Below are 27,284 nucleotides of genomic sequence, written 5' to 3' on the forward strand. Positions count from 1 at the left end.
ACTCCCCCGCGCCGTCCCCGCCCGCGCCGGCGGCTCCGCTCCGGGATCGGGCGCAGTCCCCGCCGCCGCCGCCGCCGCCGCCGGGCTCCGCCTCAGCGCCGAGAGCTGCGCCCGTGAGTGCCGGGCCGGGCGGGGGGCGCGGGGCCGAGCCCCCGGGGCTGCCCCGGCTCGGGGGGGCGGTGCGGGGCGGGGGCCGCAGCCGCGGAGGGGAGCGCGTCACGGCGGGACGGGCGGGGAGCGGGGCAGGTGCCGGGCCGGGCTCCCGGGGCCGTTCCGGGCCCGGCACGGGAGCGGAGGCCCCGAGTTCGGGCGGGGACGGGACAGCTGTTACGGGGTCCGGTTCGGGGGAGGGCGCGGGGGGGATGCCCGGGTGGGAGCCGCGGTGCCCGGCGGTAGTTTGTGCCAGGGAGGGTCTGGGACCCGCGGGCTTTGCTCCGGGCGGGGAGGGGAGCGGGTCCTGCTGCCCCAGGATCAGAGGAAGCAGAGCTGGGACTCTCTTTTGGGCTGGGGGTCAGGCCGTGGACTCTTGGGTGACTTGCGGGGAGAGAGGCAAGAGCGGGTTCATTCTCAGCATCTTTGCTGAATCACTGTGATCCCGGGGAGAGTTCTTCTGCCACGATCTCGTTGGCTCCTCTGGGATGGAAATGGGTACTTCCCGGCTCCTGCTGAAGCCCTGGACCCCACTCTGGGCTTTCGGGGGGGTTTTCTGTCCCGTGTTGCTGTCACTCCTTGGTCTGTGTGTGTGCTAATCCCATCAGCGTGTGCAGGGAGGCTTGGTGTGTCTGACACCTGCCTGCCACCAAAACTGTTCACAGACATGTTTCCTCATTGGAAAAAGACTGGTTAATATCGCAGAAGCAAAGTACGTGGATAAACCCCAATTACTATCACAGCTCATGGAAGCCTGAGTGCCCTAGGTTGTTTCAGCAGGATCAGGCTGGATATTAGACTCCTCCTTTGGGTCTCTTCTAGGAGGGCCAAAGTTGTACTGGGATGTGGGCTCTTCCAACAAGAAGCAATTGAAATGAAGGTTTGGAATTGGGACTTAAACCAGGATGTCATAGAGCTCCTTGGGGGAGGGATGGAAACTTCAGGAACTTGGAATTTATAGCGAAGCAATTAAACATAAAGGAGTGAAAATGTTGAGTGGCTGGTGTGAGCGTTTTTCCATCCTGCCTGAGGTAAAGAATGACTATTAGTAAAAAACAACTCAAGAAAAGCAAGAACTAAGTTAACTTCTAATAAACTGCATTAGTCATGATATACTTGACATGTGTAGAAGGTGGTAGGTGCTTTCTTTAGTGAAGCTGATCTGCTGAATTGCCAGAGGATTTGGTAACTGGCTGTTTGGAGAGCGCTCCTCCTCCTCCTCTTTCCCCTGCGGAGGGTGGCACAGAGCTGGAACTCAGGGGCTGCTCTGCAGACTGCCAGCTCGCTGTAGTTTGGTGGAGAACAGTCAGCACTGGTGCTGCTCAGTGTTTGTCAGTTCAGGTGAGTCACCAATAACTTACAGTAAGAACTTGCCTTTCAAATGTTCTGACTGGCTGGGAAAGAAAGAGAGCTTATCCCTGTACAGCATAACTCTGCTGGGGGATGGAGTTTCTTCTCATCTTGTGAGATCTAAGTGTGAGAGGCAGGACCTCACAAAGAGGGTGAGTAGCTGAAATGCCAAGTGTATGTCGGAGTCTTACTTTGCTCTTTTTCATTTTTAAGTTGCTGCTGCTAGAATTCCTTCCATCTGACGTAGGAATCAAAGGTAACTCTTGAGGTTAAACAGCCTGTGCTGTAATATTGATACCAAACTGCCCGTGAAAGACTATTGCCACAAGTAAATCCCTTAATTCTTTTGTTTGAAAAACTAGATGAAGAACATTCAGAACAAATCAGGTGGTCTGTGCCTCTTGACTTACAACGGCTGGGTGTATTTCTGCTCCTCCTTTGAGTAGTAACATGTTACAGGTCTCTCCAGGAGTGGTGGTAGCCTATGGACCCAGCAGTGCAAATGCCTGGCAGTGCTGCTGGCATCCTCTGGCCTGGCCTCAGCTTGTGTGTGTGTGTGTGTCTGTGTGTGTGTTTTCACAGATGCAGACGTTCATCTGACTCTTAAATGCTTTCTTTGAATTTCAGCTTGCAAACTGGTTTGCAGCTCTGTTCTGGGAGAAGCCCTGCTGGAGTTAGTGGCACTACCTGTTGCAGCAGTATTGCTGATAAACAGCCTTGTAATCCTCTGAGTCATAACATATGAAATAAGAGTGAGCGTTTTATAAATGCAGGTATCCAGTTTGGTGTGTTGAGTATAAAGTGATGACTTGAGTGCTTTTCTCGCTTCCCATTCCAGTTGTGGCTGTGCTGGGCTGTGGCAGGAGCCCCAGTGACTGTGTCACTGCTGTGTGTCTGCTCCCTGCACGCAGAGCAGTGTCACGACAACAGGACTGTGGCTTGACACCATCCGTGCACTTCTGCTCTCATCAGAGAGGGACATCCCGTTTGGCTTAACTGTGTCAGCAATTTGTCTGACTGAATTTCACTTTAAATATTTTTTGTGGCTATCAAACACAAGCTGCCTTAGGATATGACTGTGTATCATCTGTAATTTGCTGTCTGGACAGGGGTAGCTGCATTGACAAGCCTGTCCCTGCATGCAGTCCATTGGTGTGTGACACAAGGACAGGGCTGGCTTGAGGCTGCCTGTGCTGGGGGACGGATGGAGTGTCTGCCCACCCCTGCTGATGATCCCTGTATTCCATTCAGGAGGATTTCAAGCATCATTGAAAGGACACGTGTCATGAAGGGCGTCTGTCCTCAGCCTTGCTGTGATGTGGTTGGCGAGTCCTTAGCTCAGGTTGCACCCAAACTAAGCTACTTTCACCTGTGAACTTGTCTAGAAATTCAGAGCTCCCAGGCTGGTGAGAGAAGTAGTGAATAGTTGGGATCACACCTGGGCATTTTAGCATGGCCTCATGGTATCATCCTTTTGTATGGCACATCTCGCTCCTGTACTGGTTTGCCAGGGAGGTCTGTATGTGTCTTGTGGTTTTGGGTTCTTACACAAAGGTCACAGAGATTTCTCCATGCCCCTTCTGTGACGAGGGCTAGATTTGTTTCAGATAATTGCTCTTGTAGATTATTCACTCCCGTGTTACACAGCAGTGCTGTGATCAAAGATTAAATCATGCCTTTGCACAGGCTTGCAGTGCCATCTCTTTCTTTCGCTGATGAAGTCTTGGTTCATCTGTACTGGACTTACATGCTGACCAAAATAATATCATATTCATGAATTAAAATAACACTCATGGACATCTCTGTCTTTGAAATATTCTGGATATGTAATTCAAGTTAATTTTATTAAGACTGCAGATCTCCTCTGTCATGATTACTGATGAGGTTTCTGGCTGGCTGCATCATTTCACTTTCAAGTGAGTATCAGAAACTTGTACCAGTCTCATATGGTTTTAATGCATCTGCGTGTTATCTGCATCTTGTGCTTGACCAGAATATTACCTTCAAGTGCCGGAATTTAAAAGGTCTGGTCTGTTGCTAAAAGTTTACATACTGTACTTGAGTGACAGTTCGAAAAACAACCCCAGAAACCAAAAAACTAAAACCAAACCAAGCAAATAAACAAAAAAAACCCCAGAAACACCCCCAATCCCCCCCCCCCCGACAAACTAACAAACAAAAACAAACAAAACAACCCTGAAAGAATTCACTTCTTGATTTGTGAGCAGTTAAAAAAAAATAATTACAGAGGCTGGCAAAAGAGCTGGTGTTCCAGGTTTATCTGCTGTCGGGGGATGAGCTTTAATGTACTCTCTTGAGGCATGCTCTGTCTCTAATTTGGAAAAATAGGATCCTGGTATGACTTGTTCTGTATCTTAGTATTCCTTAGCCTTCTGTTGTCTGACCTCACTATTTTCATACACTGATTCTGTTTTTTTATTCTTTAATCCACCTGAGATGCAGCAGGGGGCTGTGCTTGTGCTGCTGGGTCCCAAAGACCTGACCTGCTGAACACTTTTGCCCAGTCTGTGGATTGCCCTGTGGCAGGGCAGCAGGGCACAGAGAGGTGGGATGTGCTGCCTTGTTCTGTGGTGAATGAAACCAACCCAATTTCCTAGGAATGAGAAGGGCACGTTATCTTTTTTGTTTGGGAGTTAACTGTGAACATTCAGTCGTTTTGGAATGTGGGGCTCTGGCTTGGCTAAATCTTTGTGCTGCTTTAGCTGGGTGGCTGTATGTTGAAGTTTGTTAGTAAAGAGGATGGGACCAGAAGTCTTGGGAACTGTGTGGTCTTTTAAGATGTAAAAATAAACAAAGCTGAGAAGCTCTACCCTACTTAAAACAGGCTGACCTAAATTTTCAGCAGTTCTAGCAGAGGCAGACTCTGGGTAGGGATAAAGGCTTACTGATGACTGGCTTCCCTGTCCTTCCATCTCTTGACATGGTTGACAGGCCACCTTTGGCAAATCAACACTGGTGTCTGAGGTCACTCACTTCCCCCTTCCCCGAGTTGCACAACCTGGCTGTGGATTTGCCTTGTGCTTGCGTGGACTGTCCCCTTGTTAGGCAAGTCCACAGTTCAGCATCTACTGGGAAGTCACAGCATGAATGTCTTCTCAAATTGCTTTTGTTGCAGTGTGTTGACAACATGTTAAATGTCCTCTGGCTTGTCCCTGCAGAGATTGCTTTTGAGAGTAGGTGTCTGGGAAGTCCATTCATACTCTTAGTTTGTAGATTAATGTTTTTGCTATCAGTGGCAGTTCTCCCCTACTGAATAATTAATTCTGCAGCGAGAGTTTTTTTTCTTCTTAGTGTTCATTGACTTTCATGCTTGATTTATTCTTCTGAGCAGTTTGAGACTGGAGCATGGGAATGTTGACTAATATTAATGGATCACGTGTGTGACCTCAGAGGTGGTTGAATAAACTTTTTTAATTGAGAAAATGACATCTGTCTTTCAAAGTACTCACAGTTTCCCAGGTGAAAGGTTGCTTGTGAACATGTATTGCTCTCAGAGGCACATTGCTTGTTATTCAAGAAAACTGGGATGCTCAGGCAATCGGTGGAGTGGTTATGTGTGCTCCAGAGACAGTCCTGTGGGTAATGTGATGGGAGAAGGAAGGAAAAGTGGGTTTGCAGATTCTCCTGCTAATGTGACTTTGTAGCTGAATGCTTTCCTGGCAGAGAGCCTGCCTTTGATTGGAAAGCATTCCCCTTGGTGTTCTTGTAGGTGCTGATGGTCTGCCCTGTTTTGTTCTGTTTGTGTGTGCTTTTTCCTGCAGGGAGATAAGAGGAGGGGAATTGTGTATCCTTTCAGCAGCCTTCTGTTAAACTTGGAATACCACAGTTCAAGCACTTGAACAGATGGATAATGGAGACTGGGGATATATGGTGAGTGCAAGTGTGCGCTGTGCACTACAACTGGGCTTCCAAGGTCTTGCAGCAAGAATCCTTCCAGATCTGCCTTCTGTAGATCCAGAGCTTCAGTCATGAGAAGGGGGAAAACTATGCCTGTTAAAACAGCTTTACAACAGCTTACTCACCTTCCCTGGAGTGCTGCACCTCCTGCGCAGTTTGTGGGGAGTGCCCAGGTTTGTGTTTCCTAGGGACAATCAGCCAGGACTGAACTGATGCCTTGAGCTCACTGTTACTGTTTTCTTAACACAAAGGCTGAAAATAGTTTGTGCTTTCTGCTTATCATTTTAAGGACTTTGTCATTTTATTTATTGAGAAAAGTATTTTTCCATGTAAACCTTGTCTCAAACTAGACAAGCACATCTTATTTTTCTCCCATTCTCATTCTGCTGCTATGCATATGTCTCTTTTTCTCTGGCTGGCTGCAGTCCTGGTTGTTAGAGTTGGTGGCCAGATGGAATTTATGTTCCTTTCTTTCTTGCTTCCTCATGTGCTATCTGGAATCTGATGCAGACTGGTTTGTGCTCTGCCCCCCACTTCTATGCAGCATGCTAATTTGTTAATAAATATTTCTTTTTAGAGTTACAAGCTGAAACTTCTTTTTTTCCCTTGCCTGTTTTGATGAAGCCTCTGAGCCAAAGCAATGGATTGTTTTGATTGTGAGCTCTTGGTCCTGTGTTTAAACCTGCATTATCTTCCTCTTTTGAGGGATAAAGAGAAGCTTAACATTTGTTTGGCTGATTTTTTTTTCCTTTTTTTTTGATTTTGGTTTTGTTCTAGAATGGGAGACAGATTGTGAAAGTAAGGAACATTGCTGGGCCTCATTCCGACTAACTTGTTCTTCAGGAAATTCCTCTGTTCTCATTTCCCCATCTGTAGAATAGGAAAAAACTTGCTGCCCAAATGCTAAACTTGCTCTTGTGACAGTAGCTCAGTTGTTAAGGTTTCAAAGGCATTCTGGAAATGTGCATTCTGCATGCTAAGCATCATCCTGTCTGGTTGCCAGTTGTGCCTTGTTGCTAGGTGGCTTGGACTTGTTCAGGTTTGTACAGCCCTTAGAGGTGTTGAACGGGACAAGTGTGCTTGCCCCCAGTTTTTCCAGCAGTATTTGCCATGTGTGTCAGTGAGGTGATCGAATCTTCTTGTCGGGGCTTGATAAACTCTGCAATTTCTCTCTTTCTAGATGACTGATCCAGTCACGCTAAATGTGGGTGGACACATGTATACGACCTCCCTCACAACTCTAACGAGATATCCTGACTCAATGCTCGGGGCCATGTTCAGGGGAGACTTCCCCACTGCCAGGGACTCTCAGGGCAATTACTTTATTGACAGAGATGGACCACTTTTCCGTTATGTTCTTAACTTTTTAAGGACCTCAGAGCTCACTTTACCGCTGGACTTCAAGGAGTTTGACCTGCTCCGGAAGGAGGCGGACTTCTATCAGATTGAACCCTTAATTCAGTGTCTTAATGACCCCAAGCCGCTGTATCCCGTGGATACCTTTGAGGAGGTGGTGGAGCTGTCCAGCACCCGGAAGCTTTCCAAGTACTCCAACCCGGTGGCTGTGATCATCACGCAGCTCACCATCACCACGAAAGTCCATGCACTGCTGGAAGGCATTTCAAACCACTTCACCAAGTGGAATAAGCACATGATGGACACCAGGGACTGCCAGGTGTCCTTCACCTTTGGGCCATGTGATTACCACCAGGAAGTGTCGCTCCGAGTCCATCTCATGGAGTACATCACAAAGCAAGGCTTCACGATCAGGAACACCAGAGTCCATCACATGAGCGAGCGTGCCAACGAGAACACAGTGGAGCACAACTGGACTTTCTGTAGACTGGCACGGAAAACAGATGACTGATTCTGACTCCACGAGAGCCACTTCAGTAATTAGCAACTTAATTGGACGGTGAACCCAAGAGAGTCTGGATTTTGATTTAAGCAACAATATGGGCTTTTTTTATACGACTATTTATTGTTTATCAGTGAGGACTGGAGGAGTTTCATTCTCTAGCAGCTCTGTTCTTTTGTCCAGTTCAGAAAAAAAACCGTGCATGTGCCTGTTCAGTCAAGACACCTTTTTGTTTGAAAGAGGGAGTCCGAAGAATCAGTACAATAGGGTATTTTGTGTCATTAACACAATTCTCTGACTCGACTCAAAGTGCTAAAATTACCTCTTGTTTAAATGGTTTCTAATCCATCTAATGCTATGACACTGGGAGCAAGAAACAAAAACGATTTTAAAATGCAGTTGGGGAGAAGCTGCTATTGTGTAGACTAGTTTCTAAATCAATAAACAGTATTGTAATATTCTAGGAAAACAAATCCCACCCTTTGAAAGTACTTGATAAGTACAGTTTCTTGCAGTTATGACAACTGTTTCTTTCTATGCATATAAATCAAGCAACCAAATATTATCTGTAGCCATGGAAATACGATTACAAATATTTATATTGGATTCTAAATGCAAAATGTCCCTGTGGTAGAATTCATATTTTTAATGCCTGGTGCAATATTATTCCCAAGTGTAATGCCTGCCAGAAGAAGCTAATAAAAATGTGAAATACAGAATACTGTTTTGTATTTTCCTTTTGTCTTTTAGACCTCTCATACTTAAAAAACCCAAACCCCACCAAACAGAAAAACTCCCACCCAAATTCTGGGGTTTTGTGCTGCAGAGTAGTTTGGGTGTTCTTGTAGGGCCCTGGTTTCTTCCAGTACTGATGTTACTTGTTCGTTTTTATGTTAATCAGTTGATTCAAATGTCTTAATTGTAGACGAAGCTTGTGTTCTGAAAACTGCTTTAGATTGATAGAAAGATGGCAAATATTTGTACTGGCTAAAGGGGTAGGGATGGAGGGAACACAGAGCCTAAATATTTGTAGCTGCTAATTGAGTTGCTTGGTTTGTCAGCACTTTATGTAGTGACTTATATATATAATTCTAACTGCAGAATGCTTTTTCTGTCAAGGCACTCAAATTCTGTGGCTTTACTCAATTTCATACAGACATTTCTACTTATCCTGGTCCCTTTGTCATAGTTATTAATAGAATTTCTTGGTTATGTTCTGACTTGATTGCAGCTGGGAGTAAGGGAGTTGGTGTCTTTCGTGGAGTGGATCCTGTTCTTCCATGAAGTTCTTGTCCCAAGTAGGTGGGAGCTTTCCATCTCATATCTGGCTCTAAAGGCCGGTCTTGGGGGGTATTTCTCTGTCATATTTTGTCTCTTCCTGTTCATACATTGCAGGTTTTTGACTTATGTAATAAGATGCAGCAGTGAGAGCTTTCTTCTTGCTATCCAGGAGGGAAGAGAAGCAGAACTGATGAAGCTCAGGAAAAGTTGTTTCTTTCTTGCAACACATGGTAAGAAATATCTGTGTTAACTGGCGTTGAATTATAATCACAAGATGTTCTTTGCAACACTTCATTTATGAGCAAATTAATGACTGGCCTGGATCGGCCTGCCCTTTCCACAATTATGAAGTATAATAATTAGAGAAGCAGTATTCCAAATAATACATTTTATTGGAGCTCAAGATTTACAGAAAGACAGTATGAGCAGCTCTGTTAATGGGAAGGTAAATTCTGCAGACTAGAGCTGGCATCAACTCTGCATCTTCATTAGGAATATTCCAGTACTGAGCAAATCAAGAGCTATTTTAATTGTGAAAACAGATCACTTTCTAATATACTTTCTGATCAAAGAAAACAACTTGTTCCTAAAAACAAAGGACCATTATTTCACCATGGATTTTTCAGTAAAATTGGTTGTTTTGGGTTTTTTGAAGGCACTATATAGTTACAACACACTGAGAGAGGGTTCACAGGTTTTTTTTTTGTTTTGTTTTTGTTTTTAAATCATCATATAATGGATTTAGAAAGAGAATAAGAAAGCCAAATGAGAGAGTTTTGATGCTATCAAGACACTTCAGGATAGAAAACAGGGAACTCTGGACCATTCCTGACTAAATTGTCTCACAGCAGCAGGTACCACTCAGCTCTGTTGGCATCTGTCTAATTGCAAATGGCTGGCTGAGAATCTTTCATACTTGCTGTAACTGCAAGTAAGCAACTGATTATTAATTCTGATTAGTCATTACTGATGCTTCATAAATGTACTGCTGCACAAAGAACAGGAGGAAATGTGTGCCCTTCACTTGGAACATGGTCTTCATAATTTTGATAGCGTGTTGTGCAGAAGTGGCTTCAAATACCTCTCGTAGGCTGGGCTCATCTGTTCAGAAAGAGAATGTGGAAGGGAATTAATGGCAAATAAGAAGGGAAAGGCTATAATTTTTTTCTTAAGAACAATCTCTGACATACATAAAGCTGCACTACTTAAAAAGAAAACAACAACCAACAAACACCAGCTACTTCAACTATGCGCAAGATCTTTTTCCCTATATTATGTGCTGTCCTTCATAACCAGCACACCACACTCATCCCAAAGGGGACAGCATACTATTTAACCTCAGAAAATATGCTTGGACTTGCATGTTTGCTGAAGGCAAATTTTGCATTCAGCTGTGGAGTTTCAAAGGGATACTGATAACCACAGTAAAAATCTCACTCAAGGCCAAATCAGTTTTCAAACAGAGCAATACATATTTACATCACACAGAATTTTACGTTACTCTACAGTATGGATGAACTGAGAAAGCCAAGTGCTAAAGACCATGAAGGATCAAATTGCCTTGTTTAACACTTTTCCTGGCTTATCATATTTTAAACCCCAAGTTTCACACTAGTAAAAGTATCAGTGTATAGAAAATACCCTGCATTTAGTGCTGTTCTGGTGCATATGTAAACACTTTTATTTTAGCTTATTCTGTACAGTGTGATGTAAATCAGTGATACAAAGAGGAACTAAAAGCTCTTGTCTCTTATCTCCATTGCTTTTGTTAGAAGAAAAGCAGTTACAGCCCAGCTGTAATTCATCCCTACCTGGTTGGTGGGTGACTTCTGAGCCCACTCGTAGAGCCGCTGGTAAACCTGCCCGTCGTAGCTGCCGAGCGCAGAGTTCAGGCTCTTGTCTGTGAAGTCAAAAGCGTCCACCAGTGGCACAGCATCCTTCCTACAGAGCACAGGAGTGACATTCCTGTTACTGAGGGGGTACTGCTTTGCAAGATGGGAAAATAAAGATAAACTTGGAAGTCAGTTTCCCAGATTTCTCCTGGAAAACTTGTGCCAGTTTTCCTCCTTGTCCCTACTGGGGGAAAATCCTGCTTGTTCTGATTCCTCAGAGACATCTCTAGGTGACCCTGACCCGGCAGGGAGATTGGACTGGATGATCTCCAGATGTCCCTTTCAACCCTAATAATTTTGTGATTCTCTGATGTTCTACTGATGCCCTGAGTTGTCTGCACTGCTGAGTGGGTGTTTGCAGGGTCTTGTAATCAGCTGGGCTCCATCCCTAATTCAGGACTCAATCTCATGTCAGATTTTTGCTCAGTAGTCTCTGCCAGTTAATTCTTTCGATTTTTGTCTTTGTTTCATCTTTCTGATGCTCTATGTGTGTCTTACAAAATGGAATAAGATTCCTACTAGATTGATGTGAAGTTGCTTTGCTGATCTCCAACCTTCATCTACCTTTCAGTATTTCTATTATCTTCATCATGAAGTGTTGAGCTCTTCTATTCATGTCTGTAAGAACTAAACAACCCTGACACATCCACGGGCCCATCTAGCCCAGGGGCCAGTCTGACAGCATGGAGAGCCAGAGCACAGGCAGCATCTCCTAAGCAAGAGATGGTTTCTTTTTCCTCATCCTCCCATCATCCTGGGTGTAGGAAGTTTTGCTGGCTGTACCTCACACCTGAGTTAGCAGGATGCAAATTAGTTTGCTCAAATGTTGGCATTTCCATCTTCCAGTTCCTTTTGGGGAAGAGCTGTCTGAGGGTTTGGGAAAGGCAGGGGTTTTGCTGCAGACCAGGAAGTGGTTATATCCTTTCTGCTAGCTGTAAATATGTAAACACCCCATGCTTGAATTCTGTTAACAAGGCGTGGACTAACACAGAAATCACAATGAATTCCAAAGACATGTTCGGCTTTTGAAAATGTTATGTTAAACTTATCACTTAGTTCAGATTCTGCTATCTGTTCTGAAAACCCTTGCTGTTTGGCTCAGCCCTGTTCAGCCCTTGTTTATAGTGTGTTCTTGTTTCTCTCCAGGTGGCTTAGGTAGAATTTTACATACAGTAGCAACTCCTCTGCACCCTAAGTTAATATGTTCTAAGCAAACAGCGCTGAGTAGTGGAAGCTGAACCCTTTGTCAGAAAGCCTCTGAGTGTTGGTAAGTGAAAACCTTAATGCAGAATTCGCAGAGTTAGTGGTAAATGGTATTGAGCAGATGCCTCTGAAGTAGCTGTAGGCAGGATTGTTTGGGTACCAGTTGCAGCTCAGCCATGGCAACAGAGTAGGCTGTATTAGCTGTGGCTTAAACAGATTTTGCAATGTGTGATGGGTTGCTGTGGCTGCCTTCTGCCAGTGTGCTCTGACTACATGTTTTCCTGCTTTCACTCTACTGCAGATGGTAGAAAGCGTTCATGACTTCTTCATTTATAATTTAAGATTTCATGTTACAGAACTTTAGAGATTGCAGAGGAGCTGGACACTTGGGTCTGTTTTGCCATGAAAACGAGCTCTGAGCAGATGTTTCAATCAATTTCTAGTGCTACCAGGCAATGGAAATAAAAACTGAATGAGGTGGATTGACTGTGGAGATGTTGGCATAGGTACAGCAGCACCATTTTATACCTAGCAGAGGGATAAACTGATCAGATGTGTGTGTCCTGCCCAAGCAGCTCACCGAATGACAGCCAGGAGGTCCAGGTAGGATGCTGTGACCATGTCCATTTGAGCTGCAGATGTATATCCATCATGCAAGAAGGCTCCTGTATTTGAGAAGATCCCATGTAGTGCAAAGAGGTCACAGAGATGTTTCATAATCTTCTGGATGCCAGCCTTGGTCTCGAGTTTTTCCACAGTTTCTGCAAAGTTTTTCACTGCAATGTAGTGGCAGTGAGCCTGGAAAACAAATGCAATCAACAGTGAATGCACCTCAAACACTTTAGTAGGCCAAGTGACTCAAATGTTCTTGCAAAGAATATAAAACCTTTTCATTTCCCTGGCACTTCTCCAATCTGTATCCTTTGTTTGCTGGGTGACCAGGCCTTTTGCATTCATGGCTTACAGCGACAGCAGAAGACAGAATGTGTAAACAGTCAACACTGTGGTATTTGTAAACTCCAGAAAACTGCTTCAGAAATCATGCTAGTACTTATTCTAAATAGGTCTGATGAATATCCCAAAGAGTTTATGTGTAGGAAATGCATTGGAATGTGTTTGTGTTGTACATCAATAGGAGAAAACTTCTGTTGAAGACCTTGGGCTCATGGTACTTTGGGATCGATGTCTACAAGCCTTCAGCTCTAGAAGCACCATTGTCACAGAAGAACAACCAAATTTACCTCCCACTTTTGTGGTTTTAAACTGGTATTTTTGGGGTAACACACCTGTAGAGTGTCTGACCCAGAAATGACAGAAATATTAGCACAGGTGCAGTGGAGATGAATTAGGCTGACCCCACCTGTCTGTGGGGTGACTCTCGCTACACTGACACTGCTGTGGGTGGTTGGTGGTGCTGGGATCTGTGTGGGTTCGCTCCCCCACTGCACAGTTCCCTTCCAGCTGTAGGTGTAAGAATGGCACAGCGGCACTGCGGCCTCTCCTGCTGGCACGGGTGAAGCAGCACAGGTGGAGGGCAGTGTGGACTGCAGAACCTGCCTGAGGAGCTGAGTGGTCCTGAGTGGCCACTCAAGCAATTAACCTGTGTGGGGTCTGCCAGGCTCTGAGCCACTCAGCTGAGAGCTGGCAGGTGTCACTTCACAGAGGTGCCATGCCAGGTGTGTGGGTGACTCTCCAGGGAAGGTATGACATAAGAAGTAACTACAGAATTGCCCCAAGAAGGCAGCAGTATATCAAAATTTTAAAGTTATGGGGCAGACTTCAGGGGTTTGGATGTTTGGATGACTTTTTCTTTTCCCTGAAATAATTAAGAAGCTTTGGGGGCCTGGATCCCATTTTCTGAAGAGTTTAGCAGCAGCACTGATGATACCACAGCCAGTCCTCTGCTTATGTTAGGCTTTTCAGAAATAGTTAATGATGCTAAAATAAGTTGTGGATCTGTTTCAAAATGAAGGGAGGAAGGAAGGAAGGCCTTCACCATAACTGTAGAGGAATTGCACTTAATTGCATATTTAAACAAAAGAATTATGGTTCTTTGGAAGATACAAAACTATCAACTGATTAGTTTTCATTAATATTTAGGGCTTTTCTTCCCTCTTTTCTGCTTAATTCTGTACTAATTCACCCTTGTTTTAGGGAACAAATGCTGCTTCAATGCAGTCCCAATGCTACTTCAGCTGCTGAGAGCATTTTTTATAAATTTGATTTATCTTTCAGCAGTAGTTAACGTTGCACTTATCACTGGTTTTCACTCTTTTCCCTGCAGTTATCTTTCCAGCAGATGGGAGAAATACCAGGCATGTTTCATCCTTTGCTGTGACTCCACCAGCTTTCACTGGAGTGGCTTTAGGAAGACTCCTCTGGGCTCCAGAAATGCTGGATTCTTACAAAAAGATGAGTTGGCTGGAGACGGTGGGTCTTTGTTGCAGGATATGGGAGGTCTTATTCTGCCAGTAGTGGCAGCATAACTGTGAGGCTATTTTTTCTCCCTTTCATTTCTCCAAGTCTTTTTCTACCTGGCCTATACAGACAGCAAATTTTTCAGATCAGGGATTGCTTCTTACTACAACTTTTCCACCATCCAGACCACAGTGACAGTCTTTGTGTTGTCTCTTAGATGCCAACAGGAAACAATAAACAGCACTGAGACTTTAAGCTAATCATGTCATTTCTGTTGCATATTGTTTCATAAAGACAAACACCAGATAAGCAGATAAATTTTGCTAACCTTCGCAGCCTGCACCAGCTGCACTGTGCACTGGTTCCACGCATCGTGCTTTTTGACTCCAGTCTGAATCAAGTCCTGTAGTTTCGCTGCCGTGCTGCTTATGAGCCTGAAAAATTGAAAAAGCATAAAGCATCTTGTATGTGCATCCCACATGCACGAATTTGCACTCGGGAGTTACGTGTGACTGAAGGGCAAACTGGCATTTCTGACATATGGAGTTACCTACACTCAGCATGAGTGAACTTAGATTATACAAAATCTAAGTATAAATTGTGAGAAGAGCCCGCACCACCCTGGTACTGGAGGATTTCTGCCTTCTCAGCTTCCAGGGTAGTTTACCAGAGGTTTGGCTGAGCTTTTCTTGGGTTGTATGTGTCTAGAGAGAGTTTGCAAAACAAACAGTAATACTGGACTGCTGTTACATTACGTTTCTCCTTTTCTACACAGGGATTCAATTCCTGTCCCCATTGATGAAGCTTTTTGAAGAGTGGCTGTTTTTACACTTCAGTGACCGCAGGGTTGTCTTTTTAGCTGATTTTCAGAGGTGACACCTATACAGCCATAACTGTGTACATAATTCTGAGACCACTCATGGTACCATTTTTATTTATGTTGAATTGCTGAATGTGTAGCTGAAAGGCTACAGACAGAATGAGGGGCTCTGTTCTTGCTATGGTGTAAACTGAAAACAAACATCACTTTCTCAGGTATGTGAAATTTTAAGATTCTAAGAGAATTGCTCAGGGTCTAATAGATTTTACTGGATGGCAACTCAGTGACGTGGTTTGGGATTTACTTTAATATTGCCCCCAAGTCTTTGAAATGTAATTGTTTGGTAGTGCATGGCTTAAAAACTTCTGAGTATGAAAGGTTCATACTAAACATCTGACATGGCTGTTAATCCTGTGTAGCCTTCCTTTTCTTTTTCAGGAACAGATGGTGCCAATCCTAGTTTAACTTATTTTATTTTACCTCCCTTTAAAGCAAGGAAGAAGCTGAGCTCTTAACACATTTCTGATGTCAAAGAGAGAAATTCTGTCTCCCATCCTCTGTACTGACCTGACTGCCACGTGTTGATAGGCTTCAGTGTAAATATCTGGACTGAGAAAATCCAACTTGTTCTTGGCTGGACACTTCCCGTGCTTCACTGCAGCCAGATAAGTGACAGATGGTGGCACAGGCTGCCCAGCATTGGCTGCCATGAAGCACTTAATCAGGAACCTGGGAAGAGGGTAACAGTCAGAGCAGGGTATGGTGGTGATCTCCTCACAGCAATCAGACATGCAAAAAGTAAAGTGGGCTCAGGTGAGGAGCAGCAAGGTGTGACCCATCCCATCAGTGGCCCAGAATGGACTTGAACAAATAATGACCTTTTGTTTTGCATGTTACTCACAATAACCTGATCTGTGCTAGGTCTCAGGGCTGGCCTGCCTGCTGTGTTTAATACTACAGCAATCCATAATGATAACTTTTTCAGCAGAAACTTGCTGTGGCTATTAGCAGTCTCAGCAGTGTGGTGATTAGATACATTCTCAGCTTTGCAACCTGAGTCTCAATGCTCTGGAGCTTTAACGGGGATTTGGTCTTACCCAACGCACAGTCACATTATGTTTACACATGAGACCCCTGGAGAGAGTTTACAAGGAGCATTCCCCGCTCCCTTTGTTTTCTGGTACCTCTGCTATGAGCTAGACTGACCAGGTCTGGAATTCAAAGGGTACAGCGTTTCTCTTGACCTTGCTGTTGATCTTGCAAAAAGCAGTAATGAGTGCAGAAATGTCTGCATGGCCACATGGAGCTATGTGGTGGCTTTGACCCTGGGAAGTGCCCTGGTTTTCTCCTTCTAGTAAAAACATACATTATTAAAAGTTCAAGCAGCTGTAGTTTCTTTATCCTCTATTTCATCTACTCTTGATAATCATCAGTCTGGGTGTTTGGAGGAAAGTGATATTCTTGGAGCGTGACTCATCCACTTTCAGTATCCAACAACTTTGCTTCCTCTCAATGACCCCACTGTACCAATATTGTGTTACATTGTACCACTGTAACATTGGTTGCTTAAAAAATTAACCACAGAACTTTCACAGCAATACCTTTGCTGTGCTACTAGGCAAAAACGAGGTTATGCAGAACAGCACCTGCATACGTCCCCAAACCAAAAATAGAAGAGATAATCCAGTTCCCACACACTTCCATGCTGGTTAGACTGAAGACATGAATAGTTTATGTCCTGAGCTGTATTTTTAGAAGATGCTGTGAGAAAGGAGTATCTGGTTTTACTAGTTTCAGAGAAGAAGTGGTAAAGGCTGAATAAATGAGGGGGCAGGCCTTTAGATGAACATATTTGAATTGTTACCTAGCAGTTTGCAGGAGCAAAATGGTGTTTTCCCCTTCATAAATACAAGAGGCAAGTATTTTGGTATACAAGGAAGGCAGTCCACTCAGCAGGGAGTAGCCATGGCCCCCACAGGCCCGGAGGCAGATCTCCACTCCTGCAGTGCAGTGCTGAGTGATCACAGCTTTAAAACCCGAAGATAATGCATGGAGCTGTTAAAAAAAAGAGAGAGGAAAAAAGCAGAGTATTACTGGTGGAATCTTCAGAGTAAGTTCCCTTTTTTAATTTTGTGCAATATCTGGGCATGAAATCCCTGTTGTGTCCCACTTTGCATGGTGGTAGCACCCCGTTCCCTGAGCCTGGCCTTTGGTGTCTCTCTGGGATGCTGCATATGCTCCTGCTGGGCACACTGTAGTCAGTTTATGCATTTTTGCGTTTCTCTCAGCCAGTTCTGGCTTTGGCTGCTTTTGTTTAGAGTGTGTTTTTATTTCAAGCACCCAACTGAAAAATATCCTGTTCTGTCTAAAAAGTCACATTTTTGATTTTGGCACAGATGTATGTGCATGCGCATTGCAGGCAAAGTTGTGTAATAACACTTTGTGCCACCAGCTATTGGAACAAGGTTTTGGACATGCTTTTCAAGGACTTTTCACTCTGCAGTTGTTCCCAAAACAAAAAGTTTGGGGTGGTAGAGCGAGTGCTGTTGCTGACTGGTTGTGGACCTGGGACACGTCATTGGACCTTTTAGTGCTTCCTCTTTCTCCAGTTCCCTAGTGGTGAGAGGAATGCTTGTCCAGTTTGCTAAAATACTTTAACATTTAGAGAACAGAAGTGCTGTATGAGTTAATCATGCTGCAGCTCACCTCTGGCAGCATGTCAAAGTTCTTCCTCTGGATCTCTCTGTACCCCCTGTTGAATAGCTCCTGCAGGTAGTCATTGATGAAATGAAAGGCATAGGCTGCTGCCAGCTGGGGCAGCAGTTTCTCTTGCTGAGTCTGGTAGTCAAGGATTTTTGCTTCTTGTTCCCTGTTGGAAGACAGCTGATGAAGCAGGGAAAGCGTGGACATGGGCATAGCTACTGTTACTTTACATGCTGCAGAATGAAAATAGCATTTTTCATTACCAAGAAGCAGTGTGTGAACGAGACTGAGCTGACAGTGTGGCAGAAAATCTGCCCAGCTTGCTGAGCTATTGGAGAAACAAACCCAGAAAAGCCTAACAGTGTAGAAAAGGCTCTGTGTGGTCAGTCAGTACAGGGACTGCAGGGGAGGATGAAAATGAGGCCCGAAGGACAGCAAGTTGTTAGGTGTTCCAGGAAAGGCAGTGGCACTGCACCCTGATAAACTTTGGCTTTTTAAGTGGAATCTTTGTGGCCTCTAGCATAGAAATGTTTCCCTGAAAATATTTGAGTCTGAATTATTTTAAGTTTTCTGAGGTGGTTTTGGATGTTCTTTATGACTTCTGCTGTGGTTGGTACATCTAGGGCTTCAATCAATGGAATTGGTTATTACAATAGTTCAGCTGCTATGCTCTTCTGTTTGGTTTGTGTTTGAACCAAGACGTGTTTTCACTAGGATCTTTCTGCTTTGGAAAGGATATTTATATGGAAATTTTTGTAATACATTCAAATTAACATATATCTTTAAAAATAATGGGGATTCAACCCTGAATACAATTCAGTGCTTAAAGTGCAGATATTGTATTTCTGGATGTTGGAGGGTATTTTAATGTCACATCCACTAGCAGGACACTATGGAATATGAATTCAGCAACTTGACCACTTTGTCTAGATTCTGCTCAGTTATGGGATTACAGGGGAAGGCCAGTTATAAAAGGGTAAGTTGCCTGCATGAGCCACTGACCTATTCAAAGTATGAAACTTATCTTGGAAAGAACTGTAAACATTCTCTTGTACTTTGACTGAAGCTCGTTAATGTAAATAATGGGGAAGCATGTTTATCATGCCCTGTCTGGGCCAGGAAATCAGCCAGTGATGGGCTGAAAGATAAGCTGAAGAGAAGGATCACATACTAGTGTGGGGGAACACAGTGTACAGTCCCCTTCCCAGCGGGATGCATGGCATTACCCAGGCTTTAACTTGGACTGCCGGCGAACCACCGAGTATCGGATGGCGATGGTGCAAGCCTTCATTAGGGGTGTCAGAACCTCGTCTGAAATGAGCGAAATGCGCACTGTCGTCATTGTGAAATAATTAATCTTCTGTGACCCCTGTCTTACATAGGTGCCATCTGGTTGGACCTAGAGTAGAGACAGGCTGTCAGATGCTGCCTTATTCGGTACTACTATGGTTGTGTAATTGCTATGCACGGAATAAAATGGACATAAAAATCCTTCACTGAATGCAAACAGTGCTTTTATGCATGATGGATGAAAGATCCATTTGAAGAGACAAACTCTTACTGCTTCTGGCAGACGAAGGTTCTGCCTGCTCCATGATCCCCAGTTCCTGAATGTGAAATTCTTGACACTGACTTTCATTTAGGATTCAGGTACCTTCTGCCCTTGATAAAACCTCAGAGACTTGCTGATACTCAAAGGAAGATTTTTGTCCCAAATTTAGACAGGTCCCTGTTGACTCTCTGGTTGTGGAATGAGAGTCTGACGGCAAGTTTGTGATGTGAGTCCTCACATACCTCACAAAACTTGCTCAGCATGTTCTCCCTGGGGATGCGCACGTTCTTCAGCAGGAGGTAGCCATTGTCAATGTGCTCAAAATTCATTTTGGGACCGATGTCTCCTGCAGTTATGCCTGCAGCAGGAGAAAACATAGCCTGCTTACTTCCATTTGAACTTTTGCTCCCCGTTTGTGTCAGGATGGGGACCTCACAAGAAGGGCATGGTCAGCTCAGCTTTTTCCCCAGCATGGGTGATCTTGCCCAGGGGCTGAAACAGGCATTTGAATGCCTTGTAGTAGTTTTGTTTCCACGATCCATTGACAGATGGATCTGTGTTGGCTGGGGTCAGAACTGAGGTGTTAGTGTAGAGGTGCTCAGAGCAGCTCAGGCTTCTGCTTATGTCAAGGGCTTGGTCTGGATACAGCTGAGGATATGTTAAATTTCCCTTCAGATCAGAAGGTTGGGGTTAATGATAACGACACCTTGGGTATCTCTCTTGGCTTGGTTTTGCCAATTAAAACTCTCCCTGGGCCCAATGTTTTAGAAAACATTTAAGGCAAAAATAGGCAGAGCAGCTGCACAAGTGCTGCAGTGTCTGGGGTCCTTTACCTGGGCAGAGGGAATGGTCCTGAAGGCTGCGTATCTGCACGATGAAGGGATGGATTCCATAGCACTTCCCATGGATGTACAGCTGAGCAAAGACCACTGTGTGGGTTGCTGATCTTCCCACTGTGAGAAGAAAAACAGCCCCATTCCCTTAGGACAAGCTATAGCACAAACACAGTTATGAGAGGTCAGTACTAATTATGTGTTGGGTCTTAGGTATGGGTCAGCACAAGCATGTGCTGGAAACCTGTATCAGCCTGCTCTTAACTCTCAGAAATTGCACCATCATTCTGCCTCTGTTGCTGCCCATGAGGCTTGGATTAACAGTTTTGTAACAGAATATAGGAAAAAATAAACAGTTTGAGCTAATGTAACACTGAGAGTGGGAGGTGGCTGTTGCAGTGACTCCAGTTATTGTCTGTGAAATACCTTCCTGAAGGGAGCCAAGAATTTCATGCTTGAATCCTTTATACTGAGACTGTCTGATGACTCGAATCCTTTTTGCTGATAACCTCCCTGCAGTTTTTGGTTGTCTGAGTATTATTTACAAAGAAGGGAAGATTTATTCCTGCAGAGGCAAGAGCTTTCCTGAGTGAGGTTCTTCAGCCTGCAACCCAAGGGACTTTTACAGATGGTAGTGGCTCCCTTGTGGCCTTTCAACTTGGACAACCCCCTCTCACTTGCTTGTCCATGAGAGTATCTCTTACTGAAGTCTTCTGCTAGCACCTGGGCCCTCAGACACAGAGCTTAACTAGGGTAGAAGGAATAACTAAAGGAGGCAAAACTCAAAATCTTTTGTGTGGTACTTACTGTCTCCGGGCCACCACTTCATTGCAGAGATCTTTGGTGTGTTCAGTATAAACTCCTGAGTACCGATATCAAAGACTGCTGTTGTTTCCAAACCCTGAAGATAAGTGCCTTAAAAAAAAAAATAAAAAAATCTGTCTGTGTATCTATCTCCTGGTATATCACAGGGATGGAGAGAGTGAAGGATCCCTGGAAGCTGGTTGTGGGTATTATCAGAGTTTTGTGGTTTACCCTTCTGATGAGAACCATGAATGAGAACCCAACCACACCTTTCCCTATAAAGGATGGGCAGTTTGGAGTCAAATTCCCATGGGAATTTGGGCTGCAGCCTTGTGTCATATAGAAATGCTGTTTTCCCTGCAGCCTTACCGTGTCCCAGTTCAGTCTGTGCGTAGCTTCCAATGAGCTTGTGCTGGGTGGCAAGAGGAATCCACTTGGCAATTTGTTTGTCAGAGCCCAGCACTGAAATACTTCTCATGAAGACGCGGTGAAGGAGGAACGCGACATCTCCTGACAGCGCCCTGTGGAGAAGGCACAAGGGGTGCTTTTAAGGGGATGAAGTTCCAGGCATGTGATGAACGAGGCAGTGGCACTGCAGCGGTCACCAGGCAGTACCACCTGCTGTCTTTTGATTTCTGCCTTGTCATACCTTGTCCAGCACCCAGCATCAGCACAGCATTGCAGGAAAATTGCCCTTCCAAGCTGCTTTTGTCTCTTCTTTCATAACAGAGTTTGCATATGTGTTGCTTGCTCATTCCACTTGGTCTTGGAGGAATTATCTCTTCTGAGTAGCAGATGCTGAGCTAAAAGCACAACCCAGCTCCAAAGCCCCTGAGGCTCTATGAGCATTTTGTATTTTTATTTTACTTCATAGGATTTTTTTTTCTTTTTTATTTAAGTCAGATTTTGAGGTGGAACTAAAAAGAAAGAACAAAACAGCACCCTACCTGAAAAACCCCAAACCCTAGCAATTCACTGTGGAGCATATTAGACTGAATAACACATGTAGGTATCTGGGACCTGTATCTCCTGAACCTTCCTATTTCCATTCTGGAGAAATACTATGTTATGTTTGGTTTGTTGCTGTACTTTTTGCCGTTTGTTTGCTGCTTGTTGCTGTCAGTGAACAATACTGGGGTTCATGTAGATTTGTCCTGAATTAAGATATTTTCTTGGGGAAAAATTCAAACACATCCAAGTAATCCCTGGTTTATTATCTGGTCAGGTCCCTTGCCACCACCATCTGCATACATCCTAAAAAGCACTATTCCAGAAACTGTGTATGGGAACTTGTGTACAGTGATATCCATGGCGTAAAAGAGAGGTTTATTTAAGCTTTCTTTGTGTTTGAGAAATAATAAGAAAACATGAGGAATATAACTATATCCCTCTTCCTGGCATCCCTCAGAACATGGCTGAATCACATGTACAAGTAAGGGGCTGTGCTGTTCTCAGTAGCTGAGTGGCTGTTAGCACATTGCTTTATTGCAGTGCTATAGAGTGCATCTCCTTTCACATAGATACCTTCTATTGTTAACAAATGACTCTGACCTTTCTTTTATACTGGCCCCTGAGAGAGAATTAATCATGCTGAAACAGTGTAGGGGGGAAATATGAACAAAGAAGTTAAAGGGAAATTGCTTTGATTAACAGAAAATGACTTAATGAATCCTTGGCAGCCTGGCCAGAAATAACGTTCCTTTAGCTGCGATTTGAAAAGCTGGATTTTAAATTGTATGAGTGATTCACTGTGCCTGGCACTGGGAGCCAGGATTCTGTCATAAGAGCTTGGTGCTCACCTGGAGTTCCATCAGGCAAGAGCTGCCCTGCCAGACAGTTCTGCTCCTAATCCAGCAAATGGGACAACACAGGGCTGGTCCTGCTGCAGCCTTTGGCATCAGGGGGCATGATAAAAGCACACCTGGGTGGGATTTTTTTTGTTCTGAGGGAGCAGTGGAGAGCTGCTTTTTAATGGGAATATAATGATCAGGTCCAAGAGCTCTTGATGGCACATTTCCCCCTTCATTAGTTCCACTTGCTGTAAGTGTTGAAGAGCTCAGCATAAAAAAAAATTATCATCTTTCATATGATGGGGACAACCTTTTAGCAGGGCCTGTTACCATAGGGCAAGGGGTAGTGGTTTTAAACTAGAAGAAGGTAGATTTAGATGAGACATAATGAAGAACTCATTTTCAATGAGCATGGTGAAACAGTGACACAGGTTGCCCAGAGAGCTGGTGGATGCCCCCTCCCTGCAAACGTTCCAGGTCAGGCTGAAGAGGGCTCCCAGCAACCTGATCTAGTTGAAGATGTCCTTGCTCATTGCAGAAGGCTAGACGAGATGACCTTTACATGTCCTTTCCAACGCAAACTGTGCTATGAGTCTATGAAATGCCAAAAAGTGGCTCTGAGTGTCAGCAGTGCTGCGCAAGGGACAGGCATTGCCCTTCTGAGTGACATTTCTGAACTTGCACCTTCCTACTGGGTACGTGAGCCCACCAAGCAGACAGCATGCCCTGGGCAACAGCCAGCCAGGAACTGATTGAGCAAAGGGGGAAAGCAGGGGCAAGCAATTGAAATGTGGAGCTCAACCCCACACAAAGTGTTAAGAAAACTTTTAAAGGAAAGGACTGTGAAAATACTTTCTTCTCGTTTACCTACAAACTAAGGTGAGTTTTTCCTTCATATTTTTCCCCTTTAATAAAATACGTGTTTTCTAGATACACAAAATGGAATCTTTAATTTATTTAGAAGTCAGTAACGTAACTGAAACAGCATCACTTCCAATTCTGGTTATACATTTAAAAATATCTAAGGGGTGGTATGAGAGTTACAGCACAAGTAAGGAGGTTGTTGAAGTGGAAATCTCATGTTGTGGTTGTGAACCACTGTGATCTATCACATTACCCATGTGCTGCTCTCTGGGAAGTTCCCAGTCGTGTACCACAATCTTCCCTTTTCCCAAGTGTGCTGCTGAAGTAAAAACCTGCAGCACATTTTTATCCAAACCTATTCTGTCAGCTGTTGGCTTTCCTAACCTTTGCTAAAGCTGATTCTTGTTGGCATACAAGCTTTTTGGCATAAAGCTTTTAACAAAAAATTAGTAGTACATTAAAAAAAAAAAAAAAATCAAATCACCTGTAAATGTACTTATATTCAGGTCCATTCTCAGTCCATCCCATCTCATGCATCTTTTTCTGGAGATGAACAGCCTTCCTGACTGCTGCTTCGTACCTCTCATTCTGGGTCTGGAAATACTGGTTTTCTCTGCTAAATACAGGGTCAGATTCGATAGCTTCCACTGCAAAGCAACACAGAACAGTTGGTTCTCCTGGGGCTGGGGAAGTGCAGGCAGTGCCTTGAGCCATGTTTGGGAAGCGCAGGCAGGACTGGACTCATGGATACTGATGCTGTGATTTTTAGGGTGCTTGTGGGCAGGTTTTGTTTTGCCATTTCTGGCTCCCATAGCTGTCACATCTAACTGTGAAAAGCAGTGGGTTTAAGGAAGCAGAAGGGGAACTGAGTGGGCCTGGGAAGGGTCTGTTCAGTGGAAATGGTGACCCTGCAGGGTAAGGCACCCTCCCTGGTCAGGGTGGGAGAGGTGACGTCTGGCAGAAGATGTCATGGATCCCTCCACCTCCAATTGCTGTGAGGGCAGTAAGGGCTGTGGTGAGCTGCATTAACCACAGGGTGGGTTATGGCTGGAGCCTGCTGGGTGTCCTGCTTGGGATGTTACCAGCCCATTGCACTGAGTCGTTGCAAAACAACTCAAAGTCATGATTTCTGTGTCAGTTTGGACACTCCCCTTGTCCTTTTACCTTAAATCCTTGAGTCTATTTATGTGGAAGGTTATACTGAACTCCAGTGGCACTGTGAAGAGGGCGATCCCAGTGGTTGTGCTGTTTTCCTTTGGTAAGTGTATAATATGGATGCAGTTACAGAGACAACAGGGAGGGTTTTTCCTGTTTCTTCTGAGCAACAGTAATTTTTTGGCACACCCATCACAAGTGAGAGCAGCTCAGCCTGGCTGAGCCAACCCACGCAAGAAATTCCCCACCTGGATGATCCCAGCGTGCCAGGGAGTGAACCTGGCTGTGGTTCACACGTGATGTGCGTTTCTGCACAGCAGCACCAGTCCCTGCACGCATTTCCCTTGCACATGGATGCTCGACTCTCAGTTCTTGTATTCCAGTTTAACCAGTCCTGCCAGAGACAGGGGACGGGAGCGGGGAGGAGGAAAAGCTTCAGACAGCAGGAGTGGCTGCGGAGGAGTCATATTGATTTACATGAAGAGAAGATTCCAGCTCCGCACTCCCACTACTTAAAGAGATGGGGGATAAGCAAATGCCCAGGAGCACAAACCCCACTGTGCGGCAAAGGAGAAGCAGAGCAGCAGGGGGCATGGGCACGGCCTGTGCCAGCTCCCACCAGGGCCTCGTAAGGGTCACTCACCCACTGCCCTCCGTATCCGCGTCTGCTCTGTGCCGCCGTCCAGCAGGGCCGTGAGCTTCTCCACGCCGAAGGAGGCTGTTTGCCTCTCGCTGGCGAGGTCGGGGTTCACGCTGCCGGGCACTGAGTCCTGCGAGTATTTGCTGGTCTCCAGCAGAGCCATCCTGGAGCCTGTGCTGCCCTGCAAAGGGACGGGGCTCCTCTGGCACTGGCACCGTCGGTGGATACCTGATGGAGGTGTTGGCACAGCGAGGAGTGGTTTTGGTAGGTTGGCCAAGATGTTGTACCTGCACAAGGGTTGCATAAATATTTAGGTGCTATCCTGTGCTCGCTGCAATGGGAAGTGGAGATTTACGGCACTTTAAACAACTCAAACTGCAGGTTTCATGACATATTTTAAAACAAAATATTTTTCTTCCCCCAGTCTGTCCCCAATATTCTATGAGAAGTTCATGCTGGAATATCCCACAAGTACGAGTTAATGTTTATGGGAGTTTCTGGCCCAGGGCTCACAGGCACTGATGGCTCTGCCCGTTCCGCCTCTGTCCTTGAGGCTCAGCTTTACATTAACCCTTCAACTCTATGTTAGTGAGATCGGTCGCAGGACACTAGGAAAAACAAAAACCGTGCTGAGTAGAAAATAAACCATATTTTTCCCTTGAAGAGGCTGCTGCATTTCCAAACATCAGATTACTTTTAGAAATACAAACTCTGGAAACCACTGCAAATGTGTTACTAATTCCCGCTGTTTCTGATATTCAGGCCTTTAGTCCAAGGTGTCTTGCGGGAGAGAGAAGAGCCTCGGGGCAGCGCGGCGGGCACACAGGGCTGGGGTAAGCCGGCGCTGCCCTTCAGCCGTCACGGGGAGCGCGGGGCCGGGACGCCTCGGCCTCGGCTTCCTCTTCCGTGAGGCTGCGTGGGGAAAATGCGATTCCTTTCCCTCCGTGCAAACGCAGCCCCGCACGTACCTCGTCTCAGGCGTCCTCCGTGGAGCCGTCCGGCTGCTGCCGCTGCCTGGGCCGCGGCTCCCGAGCCCTGTGCGGGGACCTTGTCCCCGGGGCCGGCGCCGCGGGCCGCGGGTGTTCCTGCTGACCTCTGCAGGCCGGAACACCCCACAGCCCCCAGCGCTCGGAGGGCTCCGCGCTGCGGAACAGCGCTGCTTCTGATCCCGGTGGAGGCAGCCTTGGAGATTGCACCTCCAGCTCCGTCACCCGAGTGACACCCTGCCCTTCCCCTGGTGTTTTTGATTTTGGTTTATTGTTTTCGTAGTCTTCTCCGGGTGGAGAGCAGCACCCTTTGGGGCTGGCGCTGCTCCTTGCCTGGGGGTCTGACGTGGCCTCAGGGTCCCCCCAGCTCTGTCGTGGCACTGCCCTCAGCCCTTCCCGCAGTTTGGGGTGCAGGGCTGGAATGCGGGGGTGTGCTGCCCTCACCGCCAGCGGTCCTGAATCTGTCCCTGCTGGTGCCCGGTGGGCAGCAGATGGGAGCTCACTGCCCTCACACCCCGCTCAGCCTGGCTACAGCAGGATGAGCCCGACGGGAGAGGAATCCGGCAGAGGATCCCCCCTGCCCACGGCTCATCCACGGGTCTGTGCCGCCGCTGCAGGACCCACGCTGCAAACTGCCTTGTCAGGGAGCGAGGTGGAACGCGTGGGGTTCGCACTGCGGAAAGCTTGCTTTAAAATGGGAAGTTAAGCAAAGGTTGGGAAATCGAATGTAGTTTTGGGTAACAATAATTTTAAGCCTGAAGCTGAGCTTGTTGAACCAAGCCCCGCAGCCACGAGGAGCAGCAGTCAATGAGAGCATCCAGCCGCAATGCGGTGAGTGGCTCACGGGCAGTGGAAGGTGTGTTGGGATCACTCTGGTAGATTAGAGATGTCGTGAGGTTCCATCACACTCCCAGAGCGACAGGGTGTCCTATGGATGTGCCATTTTCTGGTCCATATTGCACCGTATCACACCCCGCAGTGACTCAGGTCATGAGTGGTTGGGAGGCAGTACATCCTTCTGAAGTGCTCTGTGGGATTTTTCCATTTGTTCTTACATTTCCTTCTGC

The 27,284-nt window shown here is 45.6% G+C and overlaps 2 protein-coding genes across 5 annotated transcripts; one reads left to right on the forward strand and one right to left on the reverse strand.

Annotated features, from left to right (window-relative positions):
- The first annotated feature begins 30 nt into the window (after positions 1–30).
- KCTD6 (potassium channel tetramerization domain containing 6) lies at positions 31–7,995 on the forward strand. 4 transcript variants are annotated; one of them, XM_040076594.1, is made up of 3 exons: positions 31–113; positions 5,283–5,391; positions 6,599–7,995. In XM_040076594.1, exons 2-3 carry the CDS (start codon positions 5,365–5,367, stop codon positions 7,283–7,285), a joined length of 714 nt encoding a protein of 237 aa, XP_039932528.1. In that variant the 5' UTR covers positions 31–113; positions 5,283–5,364; the 3' UTR covers positions 7,286–7,995. The 4 variants fall into 4 exon arrangements, with proteins under 4 accessions (XP_039932528.1, XP_039932529.1, XP_039932530.1 ...); XM_040076595.2 differs by lacking the exon at positions 31–113 and adding an exon at positions 481–1,491; XM_040076596.2 differs by lacking the exon at positions 31–113 and adding an exon at positions 1,522–3,416.
- A 935-nt stretch (positions 7,996–8,930) lies between these two features.
- Positions 8,931–26,318, reverse strand: ACOX2 (acyl-CoA oxidase 2). The gene is made up of 15 exons (XM_040076593.2): positions 26,200–26,318; positions 25,235–25,518; positions 23,921–24,083; positions 21,152–21,303; positions 20,786–20,893; positions 19,979–20,098; positions 19,388–19,503; positions 18,820–18,992; positions 17,597–17,759; positions 16,755–16,945; positions 15,458–15,619; positions 14,399–14,504; positions 12,233–12,450; positions 10,369–10,498; positions 8,931–9,658 (listed from the first exon to the last, which is right to left on the reverse strand). The coding sequence occupies exons 2-15, from the start codon at positions 25,392–25,394 to the stop codon at positions 9,596–9,598; spliced, it is 2,025 nt and encodes a 674-aa protein (XP_039932527.1). The 5' UTR covers positions 25,395–25,518; positions 26,200–26,318; the 3' UTR covers positions 8,931–9,595.
- Between the last annotated feature and the right edge of the window lie 966 nt (positions 26,319–27,284).

Source organism: Hirundo rustica, chromosome 12, assembly GCF_015227805.2.
Source record: "Hirundo rustica isolate bHirRus1 chromosome 12, bHirRus1.pri.v3, whole genome shotgun sequence".
Taxonomy (NCBI): Eukaryota; Metazoa; Chordata; class Aves; order Passeriformes; family Hirundinidae; genus Hirundo; species Hirundo rustica.

Bases quoted from the DNA above. Each gene is read 5' to 3' on its own strand.
- KCTD6 (XM_040076594.1), top strand. From the start codon at position 5,365: ATGGATAATGGAGACTGGGGATATATG. The intron at 5,392-6,598 runs GTGAGTGCAAGT...CTCTCTTTCTAG, and splicing joins ATGGAGACTGGGGATATATG to ATGACTGATCCAGTCACGCT.
- ACOX2 (XM_040076593.2), bottom strand. From the start codon at position 25,394: ATGGCTCTGCTGGAGACCAGCAAATACTCGCAGGACTCAGTGCCCGGC. The intron at 21,304-23,920 runs GTGATTTGATTT...CCTTCTCCACAG, and splicing joins GAATATAAGTACATTTACAG to GGCGCTGTCAGGAGATGTCG. The intron at 10,499-12,232 runs GTGAGCTGCTTG...TGTGCTCTGTAG, and splicing joins GACCTCCTGGCTGTCATTCG to GAAGGATGCTGTGCCACTGG.